The 12222-nt window shown below is 39.6% G+C and overlaps 1 protein-coding gene across 2 annotated transcripts in view; it reads right to left on the bottom strand.

Annotated features, from left to right (window-relative positions):
• Positions 1-6981: 6981 nt before the first annotated feature.
• The window catches only part of TTF1 (transcription termination factor 1), a 43823-nt gene continuing 38582 nt past the window's right edge, over positions 6982-12222 (bottom strand). For both annotated transcript variants that reach the window (XM_049895836.1, XM_049895835.1), the window contains exons 11-12: positions 11564-11649; positions 6982-10724 (exon numbers count right to left, since the gene is read on the bottom strand). In XM_049895836.1, coding sequence (XP_049751793.1) covers positions 10543-10724; positions 11564-11649 — 268 coding nt within the window. In that variant the 3' untranslated portion in view covers positions 6982-10542. The remainder of the gene's footprint in view (positions 10725-11563; positions 11650-12222) is intronic.

Raw genomic sequence — 12222 nt, forward strand, 5'->3', positions numbered from 1 at the left:
TTGTAAACAGAGCTGCAATAAACATGGGTGTGCATATATCTGTTTGTATGAAGGCTCTTGTATCTCTAGGGTATATTCCGAGGAGTGGGATTTCTGGGTTGTATGGTAGTTCTATTTCTAACTGTTTAAGATAACGCCAGATAGATTTCCAAAGTGGTTGTACCATTTTACATTCCCACCAGCAGTGTATGAGAGTTCCAATCTCTCTGCAGCCTCTCCAACATTTATTATTTTGTCTTTTTTGGATTAATGCCAGCCTTGCTGGTGTGAAATGGAATCTCATCGTAGTTTTAATTTGCATTTCTCTAATGGCTAATGATCGAGAGCATTTTCTCATGTATCTGTTGGCTGCCTGAATATCTTCTTTAGTGAAATGTGTGTTCATATCCTTTGCCCACTTCTTGATTGGGTTGTTTGTCTTTTTGTGGTTGAGTTTTAACACAATCATGTAGATTTTAGAGATCAGACGCTGGTCTGAGATGTCATAGCTGAAAATTCTTTCCCAATCTGTAGGTGGTCTTTTTACTCTTTTGGTGAAGTCTTTAGATGAGCATAGGTGTTTGATTTTTAGGAGCTCCCAGTTATCGGGTTTCTCTTCATCATTTTTGGTAATGTTTTGTATTCTGTTTATACCTTGTATTAGGGCTCCTAGGGTTGTCCCAATTTTTTCTTCCATGATCTTTATCGTTTTAGTCTTTATGTTTAGGTCTTTGATCCACTTGGAGTTAGTTTTTGTGCATGGTGTGAGGTATGGGTCCTGTTTCATTTTTTTGCAAATGGATATCCAGTTATGCCAGCACCATTTGTTAAAAAGGCTATCTTTTCCCCAGTTAATTGACACTGGTCCTTTGTCAAATATCAGCTGCTCATACGTGGATGGATCTATGTCTGGGTTCTCAATTCTGTTCCATTGGTCTATGTGCCTGTTGTTGTACCAGTACCAGGCTGTTTTGACTACTGTGGCTGTATAATAGGCTCTGAAGTCAGGTAAAGTGAGGCCTCCCACTTTCTTCTTGTTTTTCAGTAGTGCTTTGCTTATCCGGGGCTTCTTTCCCTTCCATATGAAATTGGTGATTTGTTTCTCTATCCCCTTAAAATATGACATTGGAATTTGGATCGGAAGTGCGTTAAACGTATAGATGGCTTTTGGTAGAATAGACATTTTTACTATGTTAAGTCTTCCTATCCATGAGCAGGGTATGTTTTTCCACTTAAGTATGTCCTTTTGAATTTCTTGTAGTAGAGCTTTGTAGTTTTCTTTGTATAGGTCTTTTACATCCTTGGTAAGATTTATTCCTAAGTATCTTATCTTCTTGGTGGCTACTGTGAATGGTATTGATTTGGTGATTTCCTCTTCGGTGTTCTTTTTGTTGATGTAGAGGAATCCAAGTGATTTTTGTATGTTTATTTTATAACCTGAGACTCTGCCAAACTCTTCTATTAGTTTCAGTAGTTTTCTGGAGGATTTCTTAGGGTTTTCTGTGTATATAATCATGTCATCTGCAAATAGTGATAACTTTACTTCTTCCTTGCCAATCCGGATACCTTTTATTTCTTTGTCTAGCCTAATTGCCCTGGCTAGGACTTCCAGCACGATGTTGAATAAGAGCAGTGATAAAGGGCATCCTTGTCTGGTTCCCGTTCTCAAGGGAAATGCTTTCAGGTTCTCTCCATTTAGAGTGATATTGGCTGTTGGCTTTGCATAGATGCCCTTTATTATGTTGAGGAATTTTCCTTCAATTCCTATTTTGGTAAGAGTTCTTATCATAAATGGGTGTTGGACTTTGTCAAATGCCTTTTCTGCATCAATTGATAAGATCATGTGGTTTTTGTCTTTTGTTTTATTTATGTGATGGATTACATTAATGGTTTTTCTGATATTAAACCAGCCTTGCATACCTGGTATAAATCCCACTTGATCAGGGTGAATTATTTTTTTGATGTGTTGTTGGATTCTATTGGCTAGAATTTTGTTGAGGATTTTTGCACCAATGTTCATGAGGGATATAGGTCTAAAATTTTCTTTTTTTGTAATGTCTTTACCTGGTTTTGGTATCAGGGAGATGGTGGATTCATAGAATGAGTTGGGTAGTATTCCGTCATTTTCTATGCTTTGGAATACCTTCAGAAGTAGTGGTGTTAACTCTTCTCTGAAAGTTTGGTAGAACTCTGCAGTGAAGCCGTCCGGGCCAGGGCTTTTTTTTGTTGGGAGTTTTTTGATTACCGTTTCAATCTCTTTTTTTGTTATGGGTCTATTTAGTTGTTCTACTTCTGAATGTGTTAGTTTAGGTAGGTAGTGTTTTTCCAGGAATTCATCCATTTCTTCTAGGTTTTCAAATTTGTTAGAGTACAATTTTTCATAATAATCTGAAATGATTCTTTTAATTTCATTTGGTTCTGTTGTGATGTGGTCCTTCTCATTTCTTATTCGGGTTATTTGTTTCCTTTCCTGTATTTCTTTAGTCAGTCTAGCCAATGGTTTATCAATTTTGTTAATTTTTTCAAAGAACCAGCTTTTGGCTTTGTTAATTCTTTCAATTGTTTTTCTGTTCTCTAATTCATTTAGTTCAGCTCTAATTTTTGTTATTTGTTTTCTTCTGGTGCCTGATGGATTCTTTTGTTGCTCAGTTTCTATTTGTTTAAGTTGAAGGGACAGTTCTCTGATTTTGGCTCTTTCTTCTTTTTGTATGTGTGCATTTATTGATATAAATTGGCCTCTAAGCACTGTTTTTGCTGTGTCCCAGAGGTTTTGATAGGAAGTATTTTCATTCTCGTTGCTTTCTATGAATTTCCTTATTCCCTCCTTGATGTCTTCTATAACCCAGTCTTTTTTCAGGAGGGTGTTGTTCATTTTCCAAGTATTTGATTTCTTTTCCCTAGTTTTTCTGTTATTGATCTCTAGTTTTATTGCCTTGTGGTCTGAGAAGATGCTTTGTAATATTTCGATGTTTTGGACTCTGCAAAGGTTTGTTTTATGACCTAATATGTGGTCTATTCTAGAGAATGTTCCATGTGCGCTAGAAAAAAAAGTATATTTTGCAGCAGTTGGGTGGAGAGTTCTGTATAAGTCAATGAGGTCAAGTTGGTTGATTGTTGTAATTAGATCTTCCGTGTCTCTATTGAGCTTCTTATTGGATGTCCTGTCCTTCTCCGAAAGTGGTGTGTTGAAGTCTCCTACTATAATTGTGGAGGTATCTATCTCACTTTTCAATTCTGTTAAAATTTGATTTATGTATCTTGCAGCCCTGTCATTGGGTGCATAAATATTTAATATGGTTATGTCTTCCTGATCAATTGTCCCTTTTATCATTATATAGCGTCCTTCTTTATCCTTTGTGGCAGATTTAAGTCTAAAGTCTATTTTGTCAGAAATTAATATTGCTACTCCTCTTCTTTTTTGCTTATTGTTTGCTTGATATACTTTTTTCCATCCTTTGAGTTTTAGTTTGTTTGTGTCTCTAAGTCTAAGGTGTGTCTCTTGTAGGCAGCATATAGATGGATCGTGTTTCTTTATCCAGTCTGTGACTCTCTGTCTCTTTATTGGTGCATTTAGTCCATTTACATTCAGGGTAATTATAGATAAATTTTTAGTGCTGTCATTTTGATGCCTTTTTATGTGTGTTGTTGACAATTTCATTTTTCCGCATACTTTTTTGTGCTGAGACGTTTTTCTTAGTAAATTGTGAGATCCTCATTTTCATAGTGTTTGACTTTATGTTAGTTGAGTCGTTACGTTTTTCTTGGCTTTTATCCTGAGTTATAGAGTTGTTATACCTTTTTGTGGTTACCTTATTATTTACCCCTATTTTTCTAAGTAAAAACCTAACTTGTATTGTTCTATCTCGCCTTGTATCACTCTCCATATGGCAGTTCAATGCCTCCTGTATTTAGTCCCTCTTTTTGATTATTGTGATCTTTTACCTGTTGACTTCCATGATTCCCTGTTATGTGTATTTTTTTTTTAATTAATCTTAATTTGTTTGTTTTTGTGATTTCCCTATTTGAGTTGATATCAGGACGTTCTGTTTTGTGACCTTGTGTTGTGCTGATATCTGATATTATTGGTTCTCTGACCAAACAATATCCTTTAGTATTTCTTGTAGCTTTGGTTTGGTTTTTGCAAATTCTCTAAACTTGTGTTTATCTGTAAATATCTTAATTTCGCCTTCATATTTCAGAGAGAGTTTTGCTGGATATATGATCCTTGGCTGGCAGTTTTTCTCCTTCAGTGTTCTGTATATGTCGTCCCATTCCCTTCTTGCCTGCATGGTTTCTGCTGAGTAGTCTGAACTTATTCTTATTGATTCTCCCTTGAAGGAAACCTTTCTTTTCTCCCTGGCTGCTTTTAAAATTTTCTGTTTATCTTTGGTTTTGGTGAGTTTGATGATAATATGTCTTGGTGTTTTTCTTTTTGGATCAATCTTAAATGGGGTTCGATGAGCATCTTGGATAGATATCCTTTCGTCTTTCATGATGTCAGGGAAGTTTTCTGTCAGGAGTTCTTCAACTATTTTCTCTGTGTTTTCTGTCCCCCCTCCCTGTTTTGGGACTCCAATCACCCGCAGGTTATCCTTCTTGATAGAGTCCCACATAATTCTTAGGGTTTCTTCATTTTTTTAAATTCTTTTATCTGATTTTTTTTCAGCTATGTTGGTGTTGATTCCCTGGTCCTCCAGATGTCCCAGTCTGCATTCTAATTGCTCGAGTCTGCTCCTCTGACTTCCTATTGCGTTGTCTAATTCTGTAATTTTATTGTTAATCTTTTGGATTTCTACATGCTGTCTATGGATTCTTGCAACTTATTAATTTTTCCAGTATGTTCTTGAATAATCTTTTTGAGTTCTTCAACAGTTTTATCAGTGTGTTCCTTGGCTTTTTCTGCAGTTATCCTAATTTCATTTGTGATATCATTAAGCATTCTGTAAATTAGTTTTTTATATTCTGTATCTGATAATTCCAGGATTGTATCTTCATTTGGGAAAGATTTTGATTCTTTTGTTTGGGGGGTTGGAGAAGCTGTCATGGTCTGCTTCTTTAAGTGGTTTGATATGGATTGTTGTCTCCGAGCCATCACTGGGAAACTAGTTTTTCCAGAAAATCTGCTAAAAAAAAAAAATGCAGTCAGACCCCTATCAGAGTTCTCCCTCTGGCTCAGGGTATTCGGATGTTAATGAAGCCGCCTGGGGAGGGTGGGGGAGGGAACAGAGAGATAGGAGAGTAGCACATCAGAATATAGCCAGAGTTGCTTGTCTTGCTTGGAATGACTATTATATCTGAGATTCCCGCGGGCGCGTCGCCTATAAGTGCTGGTTGTGTGGAGATTGCCCCCGGGGGGTCTGGCCCGCTGGAGTCACGGTCAGATCCTCCGCTTCCAGCCGCACGCCCAGCATCAAGGCTCCCCTACTGGGACGGTGCACTCTCGACTCCAAAATCAGTCACTGCCTCCCGGGGACTTCTTGTCCCTCCAGCCGCGTGGCCGTGCTGCCTCCGCGAATCAGGTGGGCCCTCTCCCGGGGTTAGTTCAGATGGGTAGAGCAGCTCTCCGTGCTTGTGCCGTGACCGAGTGTCCCGGGTGGGACGCTGTTCTCCCCGCTCCAATACCAGTCGCTGCCTCCCAGGGACTTCTCCTATCGGCTGCGTCCCACGCTGCCCGCGCAACCCGGCTGGGCCCCTTCCCGGGGTTAGTTCAGGGGGGTGGAGCAGGTCTCCGTGTTTATGCTGTACCTGCGTCCAGTCCAAATCCTGGCGAGACGGTTCCCCAGCTGGGACGCTGCTCTTCCTGCTCCAAGACCAGTCACTGCCTCCTGGGGACTTCTCCTACCAGCTGCGTCCCACGCCGCCCGCGGAACCGGCTGGTCTCCCTCCCGGGGTTAGTTCAGGGGGGTGGAGCAGCTCTCTGTGCTTGTGCCGTACCTGACTGGTATGCTGGCTCCAGGCTCTGAAAACAATCGCTGATTCCCCGTATTAGTTCGTTCTCCGTCTCTAAATCTGTGTTTGTTGTTCAGGGTTCGTAGATTGTTATGTATGTGATCGATTCACTTGTTTTTCCGTGTCTTTGTTGTAAGAGGGATCCGAGGTAGCGTCTGCCTAGTCCGCCATCTTGGCTCCGCCTCTCGTATTCTTCGCCTTTTCTTTTTATATAAATGAGGTCATACAACATTTGTCCTTTTGTGATTGACTTATTTCAGCATAATGTCTTGAAGCTCCATCCATATTGTGGCATGTATCAAGACTTCATTTCTCCTCTTGGCTGAGTAGTATTCCATTGTATGTACTATTATTCATTCGTCTGCTGATGGGCATTTATATTGTTTCCAACTTTTGGCTATTGTGAATAGTGCTGCAATGAATACTGGTGTACACATCTCTGTTTGAGTCTCTGCTTTCAAGTGTTTTGGGCATATATCTAGGAGTAGAATTTCTGGTCATATGGTAGTTCTATTTTTAATTTTTTGAGGAACTGCCACACTGTTTTCCACAACGGCTGTATCATTTTGCATTTCCACCAGCAATGGATATTTTTTCTTTCTTTACTTCTGTTCAGAGTCTACTCTTCCTCTCCACTTCCCCCCAAGTACGGATGTTACTTGAGGTTTCTTCCTTTGCTATTTTCTGTCTAAACTCAGTATGTCTCCCATTTCATGGTTTCGACCATCACTTTCATGGACCTACGTATCTCTAGCATGGCTCTTCTCTTTTGTTCATTCTTTTCATACCACAGACCGGGGCTCTTCTCAAATGTGCCCCATCAGTACCTCAAAGTCTACATATCCCAACAAAATTCACTATTTCCCCTTACAACCTAATCTTTTCCTGGATGCACTTGATGTATACACTCTACCTTTCTTCCAAATTTCTGGATTCTTTTTATGTAAGTGTTTGGCCAAGGTAAGATTTACATTGCTTGCTTTTTTTTTTTTGAGGGAAGGGGCATGAGAAATACAGGTGAGAACAAGTTACAGGAACAAAACTTTTACAAAGTACACAAGTTTATTGGATAAAATTTGTAGCACAAATAATTTACCCACTGTAATGCATTTGCTGGTTGCTTCCCCAGAGTCCATTCATCCCTTCTTCTGCTGATGGTACCTGGACTTTACACTGGGTATTTACCCTCTCGGCCATTCAAGCAATAGTGAGCCAAATCCCAGCTTGAGAGATAAGCCCAGATTGGTTGAACCCAATCCTATCCCCTTGGCTACAGTGATCATTCAGAGTTGGGTATGAGATCTTATTTGGGCACTAAGAGCAAAACCTAGTTTTTTTTTTATCAGAAGAGACCCTCTATTTTCCCCTGTGGGGAACAGAACTGCTAAAATCATGTGGCTATATGAGGGTATGGGGGGCCAAAGGGTCACCTTGTGTGGACTGAAGGTAAGTGGACTCCACAGAAGGCACAGCAGAGAATCAGCAAGAAACCAGGTCTTTGGTGACACTGAGTAGATGGCTCAACCCTTACTTAAACTAGTGGTACCTTTGGACTTCCAGTTTTGAGAACTCAGATTCCTTAAGTCTTTTTGAGTCTAACTCTCTGGCAATTACAATTCAGAGTCCTAACCTATAAACTCACAACCCCATTGCCCAGAGAGAACCACTGTTGACATTTTGGGTTTATTTCCTCCCATATTTTTTAATGCATCTATATATACAATTTCCTTTACTTTTTTTTTACTTTACAAAAAAGAGAAAATACACTCTTCTGAAATATTTCAGTTGATAATGTTAACCTTTTCATGTCAATCAAATCTACCATTATCTTTTTAAATTACTACATAATCTTCCATTCTAGTAGTATACTAGAATTTAACAAGTTTCCTATTAAGGAACATGTACATTTTTCTATTTTTTCTCTATTATAAATGTGCCATTTTTATATACTATTTCTATTATCCCCTGCTATGCACTGAATTGTGTCCACCAAAAATGCGTTGTAAATCCTAACCCCTGTAGTTATGGTTTGGAAACCCTGGTGGTACAGTGGTTAAGAGATATGGCTGCTAGCCAAAAGGCTGGCAGTTCAAATCCACAAGGTGCTCCTTGAAAACCCTATGGGGCAGTTCTACTCTGTATAGAGTCACTGTGAGTTATGTTTATAATCCCATTTGGGGATGGTTGTGTTTGTTATGTTAATGAGGCAGTATTAGCATACAGTGTGTCTTGAGTTAATCTCCTTTGAGATATAAAAGGAGTAGATTAAGCAAGCAGAGATTGGGGAAGATAGATGCTAAGCTACACGAAGATCACAGGAATAGAAGCTGGGAAGATACAAGGACCTTCCCCCAGAGCCAACAGAGAGAGAAAAGCTTTCCCCTTGAGCTGGTGCTCTGAATTTGGACTTCTAGCCTCCTAAACTGTGAGAAAATAAATTTGTTTGTTAAAGCCACCCACTTGTGGTATTTCTGTTACAGCAGCACTAGACAACTAAGACATCTCCTTGGAGAATTTGCTAGAAGTGAAATTGCTGGATCATAGAATACGTACTTTCATAAGGCTTTTGATGTATCTTACTGGATTGTTCTTCAAAAGAAAATATACAATTTATATTTCCATTAGCATGAAGCTTGGTATATTTGAGAGACAGAAGGAAGTGACTAAGGGGAAATGCTGTTTGCTGGAAAGAAAATATATTCATTTATTTAGTGAATGTCTATTATTTGCACAGCAGTATGATAGGTGTACGGCTGCTAACCAAAAGGTCAGCAGTTCAAATCCACCAGGTGCTCCTTGGAAACTCTATGGGGTCATTTTACCCTGTCCTATACGGTTGCTATGAGTCAGAATCAACTGGACGTCAACGGGTTTGGCTTTTTGGTTTAATGATAGGTACTGGGGATGTAGTGATGAACAGGGACTCCTAAACTTGTTTCTCGGAATTCCTCCCTCTCCAACAATGGCCGGTTTGGAAAAATACCTAGCTTTGTAGATTAACTAACAAAACATCATAAATTGTTCTATAAAAGACATCAGAGAGCACACTGAGAAGACAATGGCGTTGCATCTTAGCACAGATAGTGATATCACTCTACTGGACACGGTTAACCCTTAGTTTCCTTTCTATGCTCTCCCTTATACAGAGAGGGACAGATGCCTGACAACTTTATTTCCCAGTCTCTCTTGCCTGCTAAGGGGCTGCCTGTCGGAGGCACTCATGAGAGACGAGAAGGCAGGAGGGAGGCAGAAGCCACTGTGTTCCCCGGACATGACAGGTTCCTGAGGTGGCCATGTGGCAGCGAAGGGAGAGAGGAGCACAGGCCCCTGCAAGGGCAGTGGTGACAGTGGCTGAAGAAGCAGCAGCAGCAGCAGCAGCCACCCCAGAGTTTGGGGCTCAGCCAGAGGCAGGATGGTATAGATTGTTGCTATTGAGTCAATTCCAACTCATGATGACTCTGTGTGTGCAGAGTACAACTGCTCCACAGGGTTTTTAAGGCTGTCAACTTTTGGAAGCAGATCACCAGGACTGTCTCTCAAGACTCCTCTGGAGGGGTTCAAACTGCCAACCTTTCAGCTAGGAGTCGAGTGTTTAACTGTTTATGCTACCCAGGGACCCCCATGAGGCAGATTAGTGCAGGCCTTACAGGGGGCTGCAGCAGCTTCCCCACAATTCCTGATCTCTGGGTAATTCAGCCTACCCCCCTTTCCTCCTTTATCCTATCCTATTTTGTAATCCAAATACCTATATTAAATCCTTCTCTGAAATATCTACAGTGGCTCCCCTCCCCCCGCCACTAACACACTAGCCCAATGTTAAAAATATCACTGAAAATCTATTAGGTGTGAGCTGAGTGTGAGACTGACATACCATTTTTCAGTAAGTCTAACAAAGCCATTAATAGTTTTTAAAGGAAAATGATAAAACGAGAAATAAGTTTTTCTACAAGCAACAATTCACTGCTGGTTTTTTTTTTTTTTTTCCAGTTCAAAATCAAATGAATTTGGTAACTTGCTTTCAGAGGGCATCTTGTATAAAAAACACACGTTTAAACGCTGGAATCCTACTCAGGAAGATGAGATGCACACACTGTGATAGGTAAGCAGGAACGGAGGCCAGTCTGAGGATACAGCAGATTCACAACTCGCACCTAATGCTTATATATCCTGAGAACATACATATATAAACAACCAGAAAAACAGAGCAAAATGGCATGTATTATAAATATTGCGAACTTTCTCATTTTTGCTGAGCACATACGGTGGAGTCCGCATAACGAAATGTTCAATGTTCGTAAGACGTGACTCCACCTTCTGCTGCAATCGGAGAGACTAGGGATATTTTGTTTTATTAAACTGTTACTTGTATTTTCAAAAAAATGGCACAGAAATATTGAATCATCTCATATGCTCTTCTTTCTACATACACTGAAACAAACTTTAATATGAATGCATTAATAAGTTATTAATGTTCCAGAATATAAATGATTTTCATATCCTTCCCAGGCCATTGTGCATTCTTTAATAAACACCAATACTGAAAGGAGCTCTGTTAATACATGTATATAAATACAATCAGATAGAAAAAAAGGACAAGAAAATGGTGACCTCTGCTTAACATTTTTCATTTACATCTTCTCCCTCACTATCGTCTTCACTATAAAAGATGTCTTGAAAAAGGAAAACTTGCTTTGGTGCTGCAGGAGTCCGGATTTCAGTGCCTTCTTTCTCTATCTTCTTTTCTAACTTTTCTTTAAGCAAAGGTAGACTGGTTTCATAAAGGTAGTCTATAATCTCTAAAGAAAAGAAATTTAATTTCGAAATTATTTTTCTGTACAAAGCCTCTTATCACGGCCAAAGGATATAGGGTATAAATAATAATAATACACTGCTATTATAATTACTGTGTGCAAGGTTTTCTTCTAAGTGGTTTACTTACATGCACTCAGTTAATCCTAATAAACATCCTATAAGGTAGGCACTATTTTTCAAATGAGGAAACCAAGGGATGAAGACATTAAGAAGGTTGCCCAAGGTCATAGAGTTAGTGGAGCCAGGATTCAAAACTAGGTGGTGATGTCTGCAGAATGCCAAGAATTACTTCAGTACACACCCCAGGATACAAGGCCATCGAAACCAGCGGTTCCTACGCACTGGTGCTACGCAGATCACATGAGACTCACCTGAAAGCTAGTTAAAGAACATCTAGACATGGGACCCCATCCCTGCAGCTTAGGTTTCTGCAGGTCTAGGATGAGGCCCAGGGATCTGTATTTTTAATAAGCTTTCCACACAAACTCAGATGATCCAAATATGGGAAACACATATCTAAACCACCTACAAATGACTACCAAGAAGGAATTTGCATCTTACATTCTTTCTAGAATCAGGGTGGGGGACAGGATGACAGTAGCAGCAGTAGTGATACTGTGCTGAACATGTATTATTCAAATGTTATTGAATCTAATACTTTTGAGAATCCTATCAGGTAGGGATTATAATTTTACAGTTTTCACCATTTTACGATAGACAAACCTGAGGCTCCCAAGGGTCATGTAACTTGCCCAAGGTCACACTACATGTATGTGACACCATATTCTGTGTTCTTAACTACGCAAATATTAAGAATACTGACCTGGAAAAGTCTTTTTCTGCCAAAAGGGAACACAGGTAGCTTTTAGCTTATAAAATTTACTTTGAACAAAAGATGGAGGAACATCACTTTAGAAAGGAAAAAAAAAAAAGGCAGTCAATTTACAAATTTACCATTTCAATAAAGTGAGCTAAATATAAATACATTTATTTTAAGATGAGGTCTACAGACATAAGTAGTTTTCTTATCCAAATATGAAATAATTATGTCTATAACTATGTGATAAAAATAAGATGCATATGAAAAGCTATTGTTCGTTCAGTTAAAAAAAAGGGAGAAGGAAAATAAGTAATGCAATAACATGGATTTTGTTTAAATTAATTTATTTGTCAGGAAGACAAAATATACTACCAGCTGACATGATGTTACCATGTCCTTGGCCCTGCCCTGAGCACTTTACGGGTACTAATAACCCTCATGACAACTCCATGAAGCGGCTACTACTACTATCCTCATTTTGGAGATGAGCGAAGAGAAGTCGCCGAAGGCCAGACAGCTAATAAAGGCGCCCTGGTGCACAATGGTTAAGGTGTGGGCTGCTAACCCAAAGGTTGGAACCTGCCCAGCGGCTCTGTGGGAGAAAGACCTGGCGATTTGCTCCTACAAAGATTACAGCCAAGAAAACCTTGTGGGGCAGTTCT

This window comes from Elephas maximus, chromosome 9 (assembly GCF_024166365.1).
Source record: "Elephas maximus indicus isolate mEleMax1 chromosome 9, mEleMax1 primary haplotype, whole genome shotgun sequence".
NCBI classification, from domain to species: domain Eukaryota; kingdom Metazoa; phylum Chordata; class Mammalia; order Proboscidea; family Elephantidae; genus Elephas; species Elephas maximus.